Genomic DNA, 22056 nt, shown 5'->3' on the forward strand with positions numbered 1-22056 from the left:
GATACCCATTATCCTCCATTGGAATAAGTGAGCTGCCGTAAAGCCACCCTGTCACCTGCCACTCTGTGTCAATCTTCTGAGTGTCAATCGTCTGACATCTGATGGCAGAGATGAACAAGACGACATGCTCACCTGGCAGAATGAAACCCAATACATTAAAAAGATATTTAGAGAAATGACACCGCAGTCACATCAGTAACAAAATTGGTTTGATAAAATGTCAGTGGAAGTTGTGTTTTCAATTCCTGAAGAAAGGTGAATAAAAGAGGAGGGGGCTCCTCTGACTGGTGGCAATAGTCTGACCCCTAGTGGTGGCATGTCTCTGACTACTGGTGGCAAGTCTCTGCACATGTACTGAATGTTGGCTTCCTGCTCAGACCGCAGCCGTTTTTTGTTACTTTGATACTCAAACCAATAATTAAATTGTTATTTTCCACCTGCAATGAACTGTTACACCGTAAAAACTATTCAGAAGGGATATTTCTGATAGCTGAGTAAAGTGAACTAATTTAATGTAAGTCTGGACCACTATTACATGTTACAGTGTACTATAAATTAATGAAGTTTATGAAGAAGCTGAAGAGGTTATACTGAATTCAAAATGTGTTTTATGTTTTCAATTATTCAACGTTAACCACAATGCAGCCGGTAATGAGAAGAATATCCAACCTCAGAGAATCAGCACAGAGAAGATGCTGTCTCAGTTTTGTGTAACTTCCTCTCCTTCCAACATGTCATCCATCGAGGCCACATACAGTATCTATCAGCGTGTAACAAATAAAAGCAGCTGTCTGAACATGCAGCACAATAACACACTTTTCTAATCTTTAGTTATATTCAAAGCAAGACATGACCCTAGTGAGTGGATGTCAGAATAATATACACTACATACTCCAGTACGGTAGGTGGCGCTCTTCACTTAAAAGACGGACTCCATATGTGAACAAACATTCTCCGTTTCTTATTCTGAGCAGGTCTCCTCATGTGGAAAGTTTGAAGGGAGATGAAATGATGTGCATTTCACTCTCCACTGTTTGGAAGTCTTGAAATGGCCTTGAAAACTCCCCATGCAGCGCCTCTAACATGGATGAGTGTACCCGTGGAGGTGATCAGCTGATGTTGTGGCTCCTTTCAGGGTTTGAGAATGTTACCCTCCATCTGGCTTGAAGGAAACTGCAACCTTCTCATGAAAGCCTACAAGTCATGTGCAAAGAGGCCCTTGCCTGGCTGTTTGGTATTTAGATCATTCATTCGTGCAGTCACATCAACAGCAAATGCAAGATTTTCCATTCAGTTTCCAATCCGAGAGCTCTGGGACGTCCTCGCCTTTCTTCTCTCAAACCTCTTGAATCTCTGCTCTCAGGTTTCATGCTCTTTTGAGCACCTTGCCCCGACAAGCATCAACAGTCCCTTTACTTTACTTTACTTACACTTCTTGACATTTTATTCCTAATTTCCCATTTACGTCCCATGGGCCGGTCGGCGACAGCCAAAGGTACAATGCCCGGGTCTGATCTCAGACGTAGTGAAATTTGTGACAGTTCTGATTGCATAGTTTACAACTTCCTGCAACTGAAGACAGATAAGACTTGGTAATTTGTCCTGATCATATTTCTAAGTGTCACACCCCCAGCACCACTAACAACAAACGCAAAACACTCAACTAGAAACTTGGGAGTTGTTTTGGTCGTTACCTCAACTTCAAATGTTTGGAGTTTGGGGATTGGACACAAACGTTTTGCGTGTCCGCATAAATAGCAGACCGGCTCTGCTGACACGGCCGTGGGAAAAAGTAAATGATCGTGTATCTCCCGGTGTTGTCTTCCCCGTACTGTTCTCTTCTTGTTACATTTAGTCTGGTTCGCTTCTCTGAGGCCTTAAAATAGGTTCTGTAGCGGCGGTCCATCAATGTTGTTCGTTGTTAAGCCGCTCAAGAGCTGCATACAGGGACTTCCTTTTTGTACGTGAATCACAGGAGATAGTTTAACTCTTTTCCTTTTATCTTTATTTTATGCAGCAAAGCGTTTAAATAAATACACAAATCATAAACTCTGTCACACGGTAGAAACACTGTATACTCCCATGCCTAATGCAGCTCTTTGTTTTGCACCTGCTGCCTTCATGACAGCTTTAAAACACAAAGAGGGAGCGTCAATCATTTACATAAATGCCTTTCAATATGGTTTATATATCTTAGTTGTTGCCCAATGACCATAATTAAGTAATTACATTATTAATATTTTAAAAAATCCTATTAACCAAATGGATTTGATATCCGAAGTCTCATCCCGAAAAAAGGTGGATTTGTTGTTTCTGGGGGAGACATATTCGGTTCCATCAGACAAGGTAGTTATGGTGGGACGGGTCGTGTGCCCACAGCCATGGCACTAATATTAGTGCAGGGGTAGCGGTTCTGTTTAGGACAACCATCTTATCCTCTACTGAGGTGATGAAGGGTCGGCTGATGATTGTCAGGGCAGAAATAGAGAGCTCTGTCTTCTGCTTTGTTAATATGCACCAAACCATGGAAGCAATTAGTTGTTTTTTACCCTACTGGACAACGAGCTGGTAGTGATTATAACTGGACTTTAGATTTTACTATGGACAGGACCAGTGAGGAACCACGTGACATTGATTTCTGCCAGAGCTTTGAACGTTGTTGGCATAAGTGGATTTTAGTTCTCTGAAGTTGTGGTGGGAGGTTAGTAAACACAGTGGAAGTGGGCATGGTCTGTGCTCAGCTGCAGGGCAGAGATCTGTGGGAGTGGTTCAGGGGAACAGTGCCAGGGTTGCTGATTATCCCTCATTCCTTTTAGCAGAATCAGGCTGGAATTTATATATTTAAAGAACCTCATTGGTCTCCAGCTGTGAAATGGAGGAAGTGTTGTCCAGGTACAGGACATCCTCGTCTCCATTCAGTCTGTGGCTCCTCCCCCAACGCCTCGTGGCTTTTATCTGAGAGCCAAACAAAAAAGACAAATCAGATCCTTAAATGGGTTGCAATGTCAGCTTCAGGTATTCTGAACTTCTGCACATCAGAGACAATGATATCACCCTTAATGGTGACTGAATATCCGTGTCTATAAAACACCACGTACACTGTTTGTACAATGAGAATGACAGATCTTATGCACTCTAAGCTATGGATTTACCTCATGGTCTAAATGCTTTCCAGACGACAAAGTTGGGGGGAAAAAAGCAACAAAGGTTGACAAACATCTTTGATCCTTTTCAGATGTAGAGGGACATCCACACATATGGGTCGTCGGCGTAGAGAGGGCCCAGCATGTTGAAGCACACAGATCGGTGCTCCAGTAAAATGTCTATCTGGCTCATCAGGTCCAGACACAGATGTTCTACAAGATTCAGACAAACAGTCCAGTCCACAACCCCTCTGGACACACCGAGTGCCTCTAACCAAACGGACCCAAAAATGTGCAGAGATTCAGGCCAGTCCAGTAGAAGATTGTCCATCAACTCCATCTGGTTCATAAATCGGTATTATTATGCTCGGTGTCGATCAGCACTTAACTATAGGGACTTCACATTACGCGTTGCCTCCGTCTTGTTTCTGCAGGGCTAGATCCAGACTGCAGATAAAACCTGACTGCATTGGCAGGTACTTAGTAGGGCCATCTGTCAACCTACATTCTCACTTTAACCCCTTATATCTCTCTCTTTCTCGCTGTGGGATTAGTGTGATAAGCTGTGTGACCATTCAGACCCTAATGCCCTAATTATATCCTCAGCATTCTCTGTGATACAAATGTGTGAGTGAGATTTAATCCCAATGTATTTTTCTGAGATTGTTGCTTCAATTCTGAATTGGGCCTAATTTCTGTTGATCACACAAACTACACTCAAGTACACATTCTCACATCTAACACAAAGACAGATAGGTGCAGACAAGTCCACTCATGTTCATACATACTCTGAAATAGTCTCCATTTAACTATTGAACGTAGTGCCACTGACTTAAATTAACGTATATATTTAGTAAACTGTAACAGGAATGATGACACCGAATATTTCTATGATTATTTCCACCACTAGATGAAGGTAATGAATGTTTCCTTTAACATCTTCGGCATCACACAAAGACAACAAAGATTGACAAATGCACCTCCTTATACTTTTTAATTTGTTTAAATGCTCCAGCAGAATCTTCTAAATAACTAACTAACATTAAAATGCATAACAATGATGAATACTGAAACCATTGCTCCTAATGCCAGTGTGCTGCTGCTGCTGATTATGATTATCGTGTGGATTCGTCATATCATTATGAATTAAAACAGGAGTTCATGGTATCATACATGAGAGGAAAATAATAATGATAGAATTCCACCAAAAAGGCAAAAAAACTAAATGAGTTCAGACCCACAGAGCTGAGAAGTGAGACTTAAACCGAACTGTGATATACGTGAGATAATAGCTGCCTCTCCTTCAAGCTATTGTCTGCTCTTTTTTATTCTATCGTCATTGAGCACTTTCATCTCCTATTTTCAAAAGATGGGCTTCTTTGGCCAGTTGTTTACAAAAAGGAGGGTGTCATATTTAAATCGTTGAGAGCCTCAAACACATGTCTCTGTCATCTTTTTGGTCACTCCCCTTTGCATCACGGGGCACCGATTATTTTGGAAACTCAAACCATGTTGAAACCGAAGCCTTGTCCTATCCAAGATGCAGTGCTAATAGGACATAGTAGAGTTCAACATTTCAGCTTTCATCAGAGTCACCACTCTGCAAGTTCTTACAGAAAAGACACAGGAGAACCTGATTGAGGTCATTAACACCGCACCTGGCACGACAATCAGACATTTCTATAGCAACCAATTAACATTTAGCACTCGGGCAATGAAGAAGGTAAAGATCTCCTAATATGCCGAGAGTTCAAATCATTAAAAGACTATATTGGGCACACACAGATGGCACACTGATGAACTTTGTTGATGTTGATGCAACAGTTCTGAACTTCTATTTGCGACAATGCAGAGAACATTTTATGTTTTCCAGATTTTCTCAAAGAGTAATGATACTATTTACCCATGATTCTCTGTTATTTCAAAGTTGGCTCATTTTTCTCCTGTATCACATCAGTAGTGTGGAACAGCAGAGATTCCTTGTTTGTGAGCAAAGGGGGAAGCTTGTTTCCTGTGTGGTAAAGTCCCTGAGCCCAAGCAACTGTTACTGAATGTCTAGACCTCCTCGGTCCCTTGCGCTGCCTTCTTTCTCTCTCTCTCTCTCTCCCTCTCTCTTTCTCTCTCTCTTTCTCTCTCTCTCTCTCTCTCTCTCTCTCTACCCGTCCCCTCAGAGTTCAGTCCAAGTTGTTTTAATCCATGCATCTCTAGCCTGACGAGCCACCGGGACAACGTCCAGCGTGGCCTCATTCAGGTCAGTGAGAAACGGTGTGTGAACAGCCTCGTCTCCCATCGTGCCCATTGAGCGACTGCTATGAGTGCGCTGAGACCCCTGGGTTTGAAGTCTGTGACATTTGATCCATGGGAAACCCTTGTGCACAATGATGCGGTTGAACAAAGTGGCCTCAGTTCTATATGTCCCTAGAGGGCCACTGTAGACCACATATCTTATAACCTGTCCTGGATACAGCACTCCCCTGGGAGTGGACCACTCCCATTTGAAACGACTGGCCTGGTAGAGCAGCCTGGGCCAGCTAAAGTTGCACACACTCAGTGGTGCTGAAATGGAGGGTTTGACCCGTGTGTATTTGTGTATAAATTGTGCATGTGTGTGTGTGTGTATGAGAAAGGGAAAGTTTGTGCCTTTTTAAAGTGAGCCTATAGTAGAATGCTGATGATATTGTTTACTGTATAGTTACAGCACAAAAGCAGTTGATGAGGGGATGCAATTGTCAAACTATCAGCTTCATTTTCTTCACTTTCTCCAAACATTTATGTAATTTTGATGAAGGATGTCAGCAACAGGCAGACACTATTTCCTTTTTTTATTTTTTCGAGAGGCTGAAACAAACACATGTCCTTATTTGAATCTTTTTAGGCAGAATGTCTGTCATGATCTGATTCTCCACTTCGATCCCTTTAAAGTAAATCCCATTAGAACATGTAATGCCGATAAGACACGTGGCTCCTGTAGCCTACAATGAACCAACAGATTGTTGCATCAGGATGGGAAAACAGAAACCCGTTTTGTTCCACATTCCTCCTTTAATCTATTTAACAGAACTGAGACCAGGATTCTTCTTGAAGTATTTGAGACACTGCGCTCTTGGTAACTTCTTATGTAAGAGCAGGGAAGTTGTTTCATCCGTGGTAGATTAACCTTAACTTTGACCATAGCCACTACATGCCTAACCCTAATATCTCCGCCTTAAGTCTTAACCCCAAAGTAAATCATTAAAGATCCCTTCCAGACACATTTTAAGACTCTACTTTGAATGTTAAATTGTATCCAACATGTTTCTTTCCTCAATAACTTCAATTAACTTGTTTAAAATGATCCAAATTACATCTACTCCTCCTCCCTTTTTGTCATTACTACACACAATTTGTTGTATAGATTAAACAAACAAAATACAACTTATTAATTAGTGAGCTTTAGTGGTGCCAGTAAACACATGTTGTTACCAGGCTGGCTGGTTCCTCCTGTTCCCAGTCTTTGTGCTAAGCTAAGTGAGCCAGCTACTCGCTTTAGTTTCATAACCACCGCTCAAGATTGGTGACAATCTCCTCATCTAACTCCTAGCATAAGAGAAACTCACCCTCAGCAGATGAATGTGAAAACGGTCTTCTAATGTCACTCAATAAGCAAAATACATTATTGATTACTTAAACCTTGTGGGGACTAACTGTTTTTTGTCCACAAATGGGTGTTGGGTCTCCATGATGAACCCAATCTTTGTCCCCCACAAAGTGATTAATTATACACACAAACTCAGTCCAAAGGCAACACATTTTCTACCCAGCATCCATGGCAATGTGTACCATTCACCTGTTTCTCTGTTGTGTTTGTGCGTTTTACGACAGGAGGCCTGAGTCTCTCCTCCTTTCTTTGGGTTTACAAGTTCTGCTCTTCAGCTGACCCCATCAGCCGATCCCTCGCTTTGCATGGGGACAGCAAGACAAAGGGGCCTGTTGTCTGTTGTTGCTTGTTGGGATAGCTGTGCGACGGATGCCGTGTGGGTCACTGCGGTGAGGAATGACGGGGTGCTTATTTAAGGCTTTCCAGATGAGCTGATGTTCTATGATGGGAGAGCCAGGAATTTGGTCTCCCAGTATTGCTGTCACACATTCAAGGATCAGTTCAGGGATCATTTTGCTTGATGATGGAAATTATTATGAAACACGTGTTGACCTGAAGGCTGTGGTGAAGCAATAACATTTTCACATAACATCTAATCATTATGTCAGTCCTCTGATGAAATTGGATGATGGATATAGAAAGGAATAGTGTAGTTAATGTTCTACTTTTATATGCTTGTTTTGTTTTCACTGCACCGTACAAAGATGTGTAAGAGAGACACATCTTCTTTACTTTTTACTAGAAAGAATAACTGATGATGGTGCAAAAGAGAGAGCTGCATTATCAGCTACTAACTCCATCCTTGCTGCTATCTTTTCAGCATTGTTCGCCCTTTTAGATCTGGTGAGGGCATGAGCCAGCGAGTGTTTCTAAATATGACACATTTCAGGGGAACTTTCAAGACCTGACGTTCTCCACCTGTCCACAATGTTTCACTCAGACTGCCCCACCAATCCTGGTCGCCTGAGTCCCACAACCACGTGCTCACCTGTTCACACTCCAAAATCATGGTTAAATCATTGATGTTTCTGCTACGTGTGTTTTGACCCGCTGCCTGTTTATGATCAGCCTGCCCGCCTTGCCCCTCTGATTTGTTTGCTTGTCTGCAAAGTCTGTTCATTTTAACGTTGGTCCTTTGTTTTCTCACCAGTTCTGCCCTAGTGTCTACATTTGGGTCCTCAATGCCAATACAAACTGGCCTAAGGTGGTCCCAGCAGGTCTAACATGTTTGATGGCATATAATCGTCGGCTGTAGCTCATGGGGATGAGTGGTTGTCCCGTTAACCACAAGGTACCCGGTTTGATCCCCGCAACTGGGGGTTCAGTGTCCTTGAGCAAGACACTGAACCCCCAGTTGTTCCCCGGGCTCTTCACTGCAGCCCACTGCTCCTTAATAACTAAGCAAGCAATCTCTTGTGTCTCTCATGCTTCCCTAGGACGCCCTGAAGCAGGCTAGCAGTTCGCCAACGAGCTGTTCCTTTAGTGTTGGGTCTGCTAGTGTTCAGCCCGGTTGATCTCCTTTGTCTAGGCCCCCAATGTCTCCCCTCTTTTCTGCATGATAACTGATACCGCTGTTTTGACATGCTGGTGTAGTAAAGACCTTTTATTTTGACTTTCTTTTGCCTCATTGTCTAAGTGGGCTCTCTGCTCTTGCCTTGTAACCAAATGATCTTACTATAACCTCATAATGAACATAGTTGAATTTATTATTAAATTGTAGGCTGTATCTGTATCTAATTTGATGGACAGGGAGTGAACATTGTCTTCATTAATATATGAGTTATACATAAGTGAATGAACAGCAGCAGTAACAGAAGTGAAGCCACTGACAATGGTAGTCGCTCTGTACACAAATTGGCCAGTGACTGAAGTGTTGAGGGAAGCTGTTCACTGTCTCTGAGGCCCAGGGGATGACGGAGGAAGATAGAAACACAGCACAGATTCTCTCACACTGCAATTCAGTCAGTAATTGCCCGTTTGTTCAAAGCTAATGACCGTTATCCAAACGTCTCTGAGGAACTCTGTGTTTTTATTTGTTGCTCCACTATGTTATGAATAATGATTACAGTCTGAAAGTATTTACTCTCTGATTGGAAACATCTTGATCTTCTCAGTGTGTGCATGCACTTGTTTTCAGACTTAAAATGCTAGTTTAAACAGAATGTCCTGTTACATTTTAGACCAAAGACTACAGAGAGACTGTCTTAGTTTCAGTTTGGTTTCCCCAAATTTGGCTCAATCAGTGGTAGTTGCATGTGGACCCCAGTGTCATTGTGACCTCTAAAATCAAAGTCAAAGGAGCCACAGACATTTGGACATTTATATGTATTGCTACAAACTATGTATATCTAAAAGAAAAGAAGCAGCCCACAACACTCTCTGTGGATTATTGTGAGTAACTGTGTCATTATGTGTTGTTGCTGAATTGAAATAGTTGGAGCTTTGAATAACTTGATTTAAATGCCAAAGTTCCACTGTCTGGAAATAATCTGCAGTTCTGATCTCCACATCTCAGCAAATCCTGGATAGATTCTTACAATTCTGTTTTGAGTGAACTTTCCCATATATCATGCAAAGTGCAACTCCGTTAATATATTCTAAACTTTTTCAAGGTATTATCTTTGGAAATTATTCTATTATTTTTAATTGTATAAAAGACGCATGCCAAAGTCATAGGTTATATAATTTTACTGAGGTAATATGGAGCAGGAACTATATGTGTGTGTGTGTGCGTGTGTGTGTGTGTGTGTGCGCGTGCCTGCATGTGTGTTTGTGTGTGTGTCTCGGCCAAACAGGTTTCCTTTGGTATGAGTCATTTAAACCCACACTTTCTTTTTTCCCAGGCATATTTACCCACATTTACACATGCACAAATGCACACACACACACACACACACACACACATTTCTGTATGCACCCTCGTTCATCACATTCCAAACTGTGAATTCCTGAATTTGGCTGCCAAACCATCAGCCTGCTTGTGTTTGGATCATCCTCCGTGGAAGTGTTTATCTTCACGACCACTGTTTCTCCTGTGTCTGGAGCCCAGGTAGTCATTACGTTTAATTGGCACACACGTAGATAGATGTCGCACAGTAGTGAAAGAAAATCCAGATTTAAAACGTGTGTTACTGTTTACACAAATTGTTTGTTTGAAAGTTAAAAGTTGCAGAGCACCAACGAAAGACTCCACTGTTTTTTCATGAAAGCAAAGATGACCTTTGTCTAGTGTCAATGTTTAATGAACTAAAATGCAGAAAAAAAGTCAGATTGATGATTGATTGATGAGTATGTCGGTTGGAGATGTGTCAAAATAAATGTATGAATGGCTAACCCACTTCCATTTCTTTTTGAGGGATAGAGGCCTTTTATTTCTCAGTTGAATCACCTCTCCACAGGAATCTCCAGTCAGGCTGAACTTATCAAGCATGAAATGTCTTTTTTGAAAGGATGGCTGAGAGGGACATAAGAAAACAAGAAGGTCCTTTCTCTTTCTCCTGCTTAGAAAGCTCATTATTCCTCAAGCTCCCCTCTGTCTGAAAAGCAGCCCCACCCTCTCCTCTAAATTACTTCACTTTTTTAGTTCCCGCCTCACCTCCCCACAGGCCCACACTGTGTGAGTGACTAGCTCTAGTTTTTCTTCTACTATAGCACCGCCTCCATTTTCTCACTGGCTCTTTTATGTCCTCGTCCCCTGTTTTCCTTTCTCCTCCCCTCTCTTCATTTTCTCCTGTTTCTCTTCATTGCTGGTAACTCACACCAACCAGCTCACAGCCAAAGAGCTCCTCTGTCCCTGCCACGCTGATCGGGCTTTAAACCACAACTTTCCCCCTGAAAAGAAATTGAGATTACCAGAGGAATTCGTTGCTCAAGTTTAAAGGTACAACATCTTTTTCTATCTCAGTATATTACCATTTCGTATGTCTACAAATGGATATTTACCATTTGACCAGTAGCTGTATCTGTGTGTGAATCAATATTTGTATAATGACACGTGTGCTGAAGTTACTCGAGTGTACATAGGAGGAAGTCTGAATGCCCTCAAGGTTGTGAGTGCAACACATGTGTTATTCATTTATGTACACAGCCTTTTATTGACAGAAGAGCTACATTATATTACATTTTCTAATACATTTTTGCAGGGGTATCGGGATTATTACTTTATCTACTTTGTATGTGCTGTATAGAGTTTTTTATGTGACAGTTGCTATAGATTGTAGCAAAGTCATGATCCACAGCACAACTCAACACATTTTAAAGTTACAAACCTTTTATTATCTGACTGAACTAAAAGTGTGACAGAGTGGTTGACTACCTTTCCGCACTAGTTTATGTGCTCAAGTATCAAATGCTAACTCTAACAATACATTCTTCCCTTTCAATCAGGACACTGATAAGCCTTGAGCCAAAAAAGAGGCTTGACAGAGAGGAAGAGCTTTGATCCAACAACACCTTGACGGTGTCTCCATCAAAGCTGACTGTCGAGTTCAAGTTCCTGCAAGTTTATAACCTATCTGAAGATTCCAGAGGCAGCTATGACTCAGAGCAACGGGGAGAACCCACAAAGGAACCGGAGCGGTCTCCATCAGATCCGGACCGTGATCCAGTCCCGATCCCTGCTGGCCAAGAAGAGAGTGGAGAGCATCACGAAGGAGGATGTGAAAGGATTCTTCTTGAGAAATGCCTTTGTGCTCTTTACCGTCATTGCTGTAATTCTTGGTAACTGTGAACCTTTTCTCCATCCCGTAGGACACTGTTCAGACAGTGCACTCTTTTGGTTATTTAGTCGACTTAAAACCGGATATTATTGGAGATTTTGTTTGCTCCTCCACTTCATAACTTCACCCCTCCTCTATTTAAACTTGTTACGTAGAGGCAGCCAATTTTCTGCCTCCCCCCCAACAATCCATCAATCTGGCGTGACCTACACAAGTGTAGCAGTACGGGAGAAGGAAAAGAATAAAACCAAAACCCAGCGGATGAGAGAATAGATGGACCTCAGATTAACTGAGCAGACAGGCCTTTATCTGACCCTGCGGCTGACCCTTGACCTGTCGCCATTAACTTTTGAATCTGACTCTGTAGGAAGTGAGCCAGGCCCACCCACCGCATGCACATCTGCAGCCCGGCTGAATTTGCCCCATGCCGTGACAAACCCATGTGACTTGTTGATTTTGTTGAATTCAGGGTATTCTTCACTTCGGGCGGCTGGGTCAGCCACCTGGATCCCAGTTGGTGGGGGTAAATGGCTCTTTGGGAGAATAGACTTCACTGATACGGAATAAAAGAACTACTGCACACATTTTCAAAAGAAAATCAAGTTTAAAAAAGACCACAGCAGAAGTGCCGGTCCCCTTTAAAATAGCAGCATATTTTATGCTAAATACAATGACAACAAACACCTCACATGCTTTAACCTTTTATCATTACACCCCACCTCTCTTCCATCATTATTAAAACCAAATTGTTTGTGCATTAAACCTAATTGGCAATAAACCGGCATCTGATTCGGAAATGTTGCAGCTTTCAGGTTTTAATTCGGGACTCTGAAAAGTATTACTATGTTGAATATCCATACATAAATATGCACCGTGTTCCTGTAATATGATTATATCCAACTATAGGTGTCAAATATGAGGCTCTCTTCGGCTCTAATCATGTAAACACAAAACAACTTGAAATGTACTGACAACATTTTGACTTTTCTTCCACATCTGATCCACATTATAGGCATCATACTTGGATTTGCCCTGCGACCTTATAAGATGTCTTATCGGGAGGTGAAGTACTTCTCGTTCCCTGGAGAGCTGCTGATGAGAATGCTTCAGATGCTCGTGCTGCCCCTGCTGGTTTCCAGCCTCATCACAGGTACGTACATCAGGTCATTTTAGTGCAATCAGGACATTTACCACCAGATTGTATGTATTTAATTATTTAATGTTAACTCTTACTGTTCTATTCACTTGAAAAATGAGAGATCTTGAAATAACAGTATTCCTGCCTTTTGAAAGACCAAAACCGTTTCTTTTCAAACAAAGTAAAAAAGCATTGGCTATTTTTAGTTCAAATGTACCTCAGATATCTAAAATAAGCACACATTTCTAAGACAGTTCAAACCAGAGTTTGTTCTAAATTGATATCAAAGAACTAAGTCACCACATGCAGCCCTCTACTTTATCGCCTAATACCACACAAACCCTAACATGTTATTTTGTATGCACATCTGTATCTGTAAGCCTGTGTCCTCAGCATGGGTCGCAGCTTTCTGACAACCATTGTAGAAATAGCGCACCATCAAACAAAACCCCATCCACCTTCGACCTTCTACTGAAGGGACGGTACAGCACAGCATGCATTCGCACATATGGAAAAAGTATGAGGATACACTGACTCTGGTTGGTGAGAGATTTTAGTTATGATTCACAGGTAGTAATGGGTGTTGTTATGTGGCTACATAGACCAACATGTACCTCATGAGTGGCAGAGTGAGCCCGCTGTTTGTTCAGTCTGCGCTGTTTGTTGGTTTTGTGGTGGGCAGGATTAAGGTCACCTAATGAGCGAGAAACCAACAGACATTGAGAGATGTGCTTTTTACTTACACTACTATATTTCATGGCTGGCTTATGATACAATGGGGCCCTGAGTACAGACATGCAAAAGGCCCCACTACCACTTCTATAGGAGCAAGGCACACTTCATTTGTATCTGTGGTTGTTATGCCCCTTTTTGGAGTTGTTTTGTGTCTCTTTGTGGTCATCTGGAGCCAATTTGTCTTGATCTTGATACAGCATAACCATAGTCATCCCATATATATAGTGTTTTCATTAAATAAGCAATTCAGGATTTGTGGGCTTGATTACTTTGTGGTTTCAGTACATCTTGTACCTGCTGCAGCTCATATGTATTTGAGCGTATGTTTGAGAAAAACACAAACATATGACACTGAGACGTTCGGTCCTAATCCATGGATATAACAAGTTAATTCATCACTGTTTACATGGTTCATGCACTCAGTCTGACACGCAGGAGGGTTTTCTTCCAGAAGCAGAGGCCTTTTGAGTTTGTGACTGAGCTGAGCCTCCACTTGTTATTGAAGTAAAATAATAGACTTTCCAAAAACACTGGTCAGCAGCACTGACTGATAAAGCTAGGTGGGACATATTGAGACTAAAAGTCCAATCTTTGAGAGGTGATTGACATGGCAAGAGGCCCATTTCATGAAGGGATGACGGAGACACGTCCGATAATAACCTGCTTTGTGCTGCAGCGTGGCATAACAAGAGCATCCTCTGACATCATGTCACATGACAGCAGCTAAAACATGTGGAAATCAACAAAGAGTGCTGTTCTGTTGTCAGGTCAACCAGCACACGGATCCTTTCTCATGTGTGTGTGTGCGTGTGCCCCATAAAAGTTATCAACTGAGTTGAATATAAAGTCAAAATAAAACGCATAATTCTTTGTTTTTTCTTTGTATCTTATCATTCGTTGTATCTTATTATTTACTTATTATTATGGTTATTAGTATTAATATTAGTTGGTTACTCCTACTGTTGCTTTGTTTTCACCACTTCAAGAAAACCATATATGCTAGGAATATAATTTTTGATTTGATTATTTTCTGATGATATTGAATATTAGGCTAATTTGGTTGTGCAACATGATTTAGAAAGTCTACACTGCCTTACAACAATAAAATACCTTGCATTAATCATCAGTCATTGTATGTGATCAGCTACATAGAGCCACACAGGTACCATGTACAGGTTGTCACGCCGGGGCACTAATGAGAGAACCCAAATGCACGACCCGAGGCAGAGAGTAAAGTTCACAAGGAATCCTTTATTGATAAAGGTAATATTGTAACAGGATAGAGACTCTGGAGAAGGACCGCCGAAGGTTCTCCCGATGTAACTGGGGAGGGACTGAGGCCGGTCGGCAAGGCTCTGACCCGCTGTGGTGAGAGCAGCTGTCTCACTCAGGGGAGAGTAGAATCGTCAACGTAAACAGTCCAGGGTCATTCACAGGAAGGCAGTCAAACTCGGCAGAGGTACAGGCAGGGATCGGGCTTACTCGGAAACGAAGGGACGTCGGAATCAGAACAGGATATCAGGCAGGATATCAGGCAGGAAAAACGCTGGTAAGTTGACTCACAGGTGAAGAAAAACGAACTGGCAACGAGACAAGTGAAGCACAGAGTATATATACACACTGGGAGGGGAGTTAACGAGACACAGGTGAAACACATCAGGGCAGGGAGAGGTAATCACATATGAGGAAGTAAAGACAGCAGACATGACACAGGAGGAAACAATCAGGGACAGGGCAGACAATCACAGGGACAGGAAGTGGAGAGAAACAGAGGACACGAGAGACAAGGACTTCAAAATAAGACAGGAAACACGACACAACACTACAGATCCTGACACAGGTACCATGCCACTAGCAAGACTTATTAATCCAATAGCCGTACATAGAAAGCTACATGTCTAACAATACTCTAAAATGTAAATGACATAATATTAAATCTACAATGCAAATTAGATACAATTGTATTACTGTGATCTTCCAAAATCACTGGCTATCCCCTCATTCAATCACACGTGTAATTCTGAATGGCACAACTGATTCCTGCTATTCCTATTTTAATCTGTTTTTGTAGTAGATTGTCATTCCAGATCTTAATCAGGTCAGAAGATCAGTTTTACTGCAACAAATTAAAACCAATTGATTTGCTGTTAAAGTAACCTGCTCTTCAGCCCACTCACAGTGTTAGTAATGACAAATGTCATCACAATTATTTGACTTCCCTATGAGCAAAAAAATGATGTACTGTATATCTCCTACTATTCATCCATACAGCTTTACAACTGAATGATAATAATGATAATACAATATATAATATTATATATTATATTATATATATATATATATATATATATATATAATGATTGTGAAAAGTAACTGTTTCAGTAAACCCTACACACACACACACACACACACACACACACACACACACACACACACACACACCTGGGCATGCTGACATTGTAAGGAATTGAAGAAATTAGAGAAGATAATAAATAGATTATTAGATTTATGTTGATCTATCTTTTATCAACTTTCCTTTAAGAACCAACGTCCTTCAGCATGAATGTAACTAAGCTCTGTTTCTAGAGTATCCATAGGAAAACCAATGGATTATGAGAGACTTAAAACAAACTACTCAACATGGCTTTCCACAAAATTATTTCCTAACTGCAAGCCTTCAGGAAAAGTCTTGTTCGAGCTGTGGAGTCAATCTTAGCCCAGTCAGTGGATGTTAATTGCCCTCTTTGTTAGACCTCCTGCAGTTCCCCCCCTCCCCTACTTGTGTGTTCGAAAAACATTCGCCATATAAAAAAGAAAGTCATTCAGCTCTCCTTCAATCTTGATTCCTTCGTTCTTTTGAAAGGATGGAATTGGTGAGACCTGTTGTTACCCGGACAACAGGCTGGGGATCATTGTGTGTGTGCGGGGTCTGTCTAAGTCAACACGTTTTCCCAGGGCTGAATTGGGGAGGGGGAGGGGGGTTAATGAAAGGAAAAAGATCAGCGAGCAAGAAAGAAGAAGAGAAGAGGGAGGCAAAGATGTGGGGGTTGGGAGAGGTGGAAGAGCAGGGGAGGGCTGCCACGGGGGCACCCTGAAACAAGAGGTGGGGTGGCTGGGAGAGGAGGTGGAGAATTTGGGGGAAGAGAATGAGGGAGGGGAGGAAGAGAATCTAAGGAAGAGGATCCAAAAAATTGGATAAGAGCCTTAGTCCTGGGCATGTTGAGACCAGAGGAAGAGAGAGATTCCTGACAAAGTCTGTTTCATGCTGTTCGGACCGTGGCGGACGGTTTAGCTTCCAGGCTCCATGAGTTGTCAAACGAGTCCATGGCTCGTATAAATCTTTTATTTTGCTACAGCAGTGATTTGTCAATCTGTAACCGACAAACCAGCTTTGTCAAAACTATTTATCATGCACCCTGCAGTAAAAGCATTTGACTAAAATCCAAATCAAATAAAACTCAGCACATATTTGAGGTTATATATAATTAGCATTCTGCCTTGGTTGCAGGAATGATCACCAGACTTAGCAGGGAGCAAAGTATTGCTTTGTAATTCAATCATCGGCTGTTTCTTTTGAATCATGCTGCATTAAATGTCGCTCTGTTGGTAAGTTCTCATATATTCAATTGAGGGCCGATTGTTAGTCCACGTTTAATCTCTGTGTTAACAGTAAACTAACGTGACTTTGGAGGATGAACGCCTTTGTACTGAAATCGATTCATTTATATGTCCTTTTCAGGGATGGCCGCTCTGGACGGCCGTGCTTCTGGAAAAATGGGGTTGAGGGCGGTGGTCTACTACACCACCACTACTATCATTGCTGTGTTCATCGGTATCATCTTGGTTCTCATTATTCACCCTGGAAAAGGATCAAAGGATGAATTCATCAAACAGCCACAGATGGCGGAGATCAACCCAACTGATGCCTTCCTGGACCTCATCCGGTACCTACACAAATATTTATGCACGTGTGTAATCTGTAAATAATGTGTTCATCCTAAAAATAATGTGCCTCTTTTTTTTTTTTTTTTTCTAGAAACATGTTTCCTCCGAACATTGTGGAAGCTTGCACCAAACAGGTGAGTCTCTCTTTCTTTGTCCTGCAGTTACATGAAATATTGTATTCCTTAGTTGTCTCACTTTAGCATATAGTGCACATTTTGCATTGTTTAAAGCCTCTCCAGTACTTTTATCTTGTATGTTCATGTTCATGTTCATGCCGTTGTCGTTCCTGTGGACGTTCAACTAGTTACTGGAGATCTCTGTTAAATTCCTCAGCAATAAAATGTAAATTAGCTTTCCACGCTTTTACATCTGACTCCGCTGAGTCAGTGCCACTTTCATTTCCTTGTAACAACACATTTTAGGCAGACGGGAGTACTTATGACATTTTGTGTACCAGATGGTAATATACGAAGTTAAAACCACAAACAAATATTTGTGTAAAGAATAAAAAATGCCTCGAAATCTTATAATGTTAAAGACACATTTTCTTTATATTCGAACAATCTAGATCTTAAATGACCCTAATATTCTAAATGTATTTATAAAAATCGCATTGCTCCAGGAATTGATCGCTCTTCAACTCATCCTCTTTACAGTTCAAGACGCAGTATGCCAAGAGAGTAGTCTATGTGACGATTACAGTGAATGACACCATATTCACAGTCAATGGTAGCCAGGTGATCACCCGGGAGGAGATGATCCCAGTGCCGGGGTCGGTTAATGGCATCAATGCTCTCGGCCTGGTGGTATTCTCCATCTGCTTCGGTCTGATCATCGGGAGCATGAAGGAACAGGGGCAGCCTCTCAAGGACTTCTTCGACTGTCTCAATGAAGCCATTATGAGGCTGGTCGCTATAATCATGTGGTAAGTACCGGTTGATTGATGAATGGATGGAGAGGGACAACGTGGAATGAAGTGTTGATGTTCTGTAATAACAGTAACACTCATCGAACCTCAGGTATGCCCCTATCGGTATCCTGTTCCTGATTGCTGGTAAGATCGTGGAGATGGACGACATCACATCCATGGGTGGCCAGCTGGGAATGTACACAGTGACAGTCATTTGTGGCCTGCTCATCCACGCCGTAATTGTCCTGCCAACGCTCTACTTGATCGTCACCAAGAAGAACCCCTTCGTTTTCATTGGTGGGATTTTGCAGGCCCTCGTCACTGCCCTGGGAACATCATCAAGGTATTTGATTGGATTTTGACTCAAGAAAATATTAAAATTATAAATTTGAAGTCCAACTCAAAATCTAAGACTGATAAGAAAGGTCAAGGTTGACTATATCGTCATTCTCTCATATACATTATTCCGTGCACAAGGAGATCGAATTGTTAAAATCGCTGACTCATCGTGAGTTGGGTTAAGAGTTTGCCTCCCTGGATGCAACAGATGAGCGTTGAAAGGCATGGCTCAGCATCTTACAATCATTTATAGGAGACTGGGTTGATATTTATGTCGCTGTTGTTTCACTCTCCCCTTGCCTCTCTCCTCTGGTAGTTCTGCCACACTGCCCATCACCTTTAAATGCCTGGAGGAAAACAACAAGGTGGACAAGCGCGTGACCCGTTTCGTGCTCCCAGTTGGCGCCACCATAAACATGGATGGCACAGCTTTATATGAAGCCCTGGCTGCCATCTTTATTGCTCAGGTCAATGATTATGACCTTAACTTTGGACAGATTCTCACCATCAGGTATGTGATTGACAGTACGGGACTTAACATTCATTAATGTCATTCATTCAATGATTTTTTAAAAAAGCCCCAAAAGGAAAATATATTGGCTTCCTCAAAGCATTGAATCAGTTTTGGATTTACCAGAGATTATTTATATTACGTTTGTCTTCATCATGGCAAAACATACAGCCTAACCCAAGTTTACAACTTTTGCTGCTTTATAAATGACTTTCCACCAGTTATGCTTTTTTTCTTAGCAGTAGATGGGATATTGTATTCTAACCAAGGGAATTATTCTAAGTGACCCTCTTCAATGTTATGAATGATTGAGAGCTCAATACAGGGACATGTCACAGATCTTTATGCACCTAAACTTTCTGCATCTGCCTTTTCTTCTGTATTCTTTCCATCAGTATCACAGCCACAGCAGCCAGTATTGGAGCAGCTGGAATCCCTCAGGCAGGATTGGTGACCATGATAATAGTGCTAACGTCTGTAGGCCTGCCCACTGATGACATCTCACTCATCATTGCAGTTGATTGGTTCCTGTAAGTAGTCAACAAAACATTATATAATCAGGGTGTTTTCTCCAGTAGCACCAGCACTCTGGACAAACTGGAACATGCTGGTTTTAGAGAGAGATGAAGAGGGTTAAGTCAAAATGAAATTATAATAGTTATAATATAGTAGTATCCATTAGGCTCTTCTCAGGGGGGGTTTAATGGGTTAAAATGGATCAACCTGGTGTGCACTCTAGAGCAGCTTCCAGAGATACTCCCTTAACATTCCTTGTCCATCCATCTGTTTTTTATTCAGTCGGCATCCGAGCCCCCAGTGCAAACTGTGTTTCGAAAATTGTCCGCAACGATTAAAACTATGCCTGCGTTTTATTAATGATACTCTTTTATGCAAACACATTTACAGACACTCCATGTGTATTTCATTTTCAATTACTTCAACTGAATTCTTTAATATTCATCGTCTCCTTTAGTCTTTTTTTGTCTTTTCTCGTGTTTCTTTTGTCTTTTCTTCTCTTGTTTCATATTGCCGCGTCTTTACCTGTTCTCTGTCGGTCCTCAGGGACCGATTCCGCACCATCACCAATGTCCTTGGAGACTCCATCGGTGCAGGTATAGTGGAGCACCTGTCTCGCCACGAGTTGCAGAAGAAGGACCCCGAGATGGGCAACTCAGTGGTGGAGGAGGCCAACAAGAAGCCGTACCAGCTCATCTGCCAGGAGAATGAGTACGATACAGAGAGGCCTGCTCACAGCGAGACAAAGATGTAGATGTTGGTCCGGGGTTGCCTACATTCCTCGGAAAAACCATTGCACTGCATTGAACCGCGTTTTCAAACTATGCTCTTCTTAATATGAAAACCTTCCTTTTACAAGATTGGAGGTTTTTGAAATAAATTGATCTACAGCTAGGATATTTTTCCGCCAAGATGTGTGAGATGTAGTGTGGTCTTTCCTGAAAGACTGTTGACTTGAAGTGGTTTGCTGTTGCGGTGTCTTTCTTAAGGTTTGTGGTATGCTGCTGAGTACTATATTTGCCATAGAAGGGCAGCTGTTTACTATTAAGACTGAACTATTTTAGAGCCTGATGGTCCCTGCATGCCATATCCAACCTCTCTCAGAACTGTGATGACTAAACTCACTCACTAGAGGTCAGTATTGCTGTGAGTCTTAACTCCGCAGCAGATTACAGCCCATACTTGCAAAGACCTGGCATTAAAGTTGTTGCTTTTGTTTTGTTTGAGCGGTGTTTCATGTGAAAAAATGTAAGTGAAATGGTTGTAGAATTGTGTCTCGAAACTGATATGAAAAGTGTTGGATATCATGTACATACACTGGAGTGACTGGGCCAAGTTCGTCTGGGGAAAAAAGGCTGCTTATTTGACCAACTTATGTACAGACATTTGTGGCTTTATTTTCTATGATGTTGTGCATCTTCAACTGACTGAGTGAGTGATGTAATTTACCCGTTGACATACATCCCTTTGTCCCGTAACTGTCCAAACCAGGAAGTGCTGTCAGAATATCTTGGTAACTATCCAGCCTTTTTTTCCACATATTCCTCAAGCCAATCATTACAATCATGAGATCTGAAGAACCAAAATCACTCACCGTGTTTTTACACATTTTCAAGCCATTATATTTCAACCAAAAAAGCACCAAAAATACTTTCCAAAATTCTGTGTAGTTTATTTAAATCATATCTGCCCATGCCTAAACATATTACTAACCTGCCCAATAATACAGTACTGCTTCAATGGAAAGAGTTTATTTCTGATGAATCCTTAAGAGTCTGAGTCAATCCCTTAGGCCCTCTGACATTGGCATGAACTAAAAAATAGTTGTTTGAAACATTCAGATGGCAGTATGAAATATTTCTTTTATACTAAATTAGTAAAAATGGTAGTCAGTTTTTTACCTTCAATTGGTCTCAATTCAGCTTTCTTTAGATAATACAATCTACTGTTTATTTCATTTGATTTATTATGAATGTATTTTTTAGCTAGCTTGTACTATTCACTACACATAACAATGTATAAGTGGCTTTGTATAGAATGTTCTTCTAAATATACTATATTTGTATAGCTAAATGTAGATAAACGTGTACGTTAATTGTAGATTTAAAATTGTAAAAGGTTACTTGAGGATTGCATCTGTTTGTTAGACCATGTTCTAACCAACCTTATGACCAAACTAACAATCGTTTTCTCTTGATATGATTGTTTCTCTCATGAATTCACATGTGGCTGCACACACACACACACACACACACACACACACACACACACACACACACACACACACACACACATACCACACACACACACACATGACTAAACAATAATTGTTGTTTTATCTTGCGTGGATTTTTATGAATTAAAAAAAAATAAACTCAGTGGTTGTGTATTTAGCATTTTATCATGGACATCTGAAAGTAATTATTATTACAAATATAATATGTGAGCTCTAAGCAAAGCCTCT

At 41.3% G+C, this 22056-nt stretch overlaps 1 protein-coding gene across 2 annotated transcripts; it reads left to right on the plus strand.

The window, feature by feature from the left end:
- Positions 1-10522: 10522 nt before the first annotated feature.
- On the plus strand, positions 10523-21953 carry slc1a3a (solute carrier family 1 member 3a). 2 transcript variants are annotated; one of them, XM_034542689.1, is made up of 10 exons: positions 10523-10660; positions 11167-11499; positions 12511-12648; positions 17111-17315; positions 17408-17450; positions 17973-18241; positions 18336-18569; positions 18882-19076; positions 19472-19606; positions 20139-21953. In XM_034542689.1, exons 2-10 carry the CDS (start codon positions 11316-11318, stop codon positions 20344-20346), a joined length of 1611 nt encoding a protein of 536 aa, XP_034398580.1. In that variant the 5' UTR covers positions 10523-10660; positions 11167-11315; the 3' UTR covers positions 20347-21953. The 2 variants fall into 2 exon arrangements, with proteins under 2 accessions (XP_034398580.1, XP_034398581.1); XM_034542690.1 differs by lacking the exons at positions 10523-10660; positions 11167-11499 and adding an exon at positions 11980-12021.
- Positions 21954-22056: the final 103 nt, after the last annotated feature.

The sequence above is a fragment of the Cyclopterus lumpus genome, chromosome 9 (assembly GCF_009769545.1).
Source record: "Cyclopterus lumpus isolate fCycLum1 chromosome 9, fCycLum1.pri, whole genome shotgun sequence".
NCBI lineage: Eukaryota > Metazoa > Chordata > Actinopteri > Perciformes > Cyclopteridae > Cyclopterus > Cyclopterus lumpus.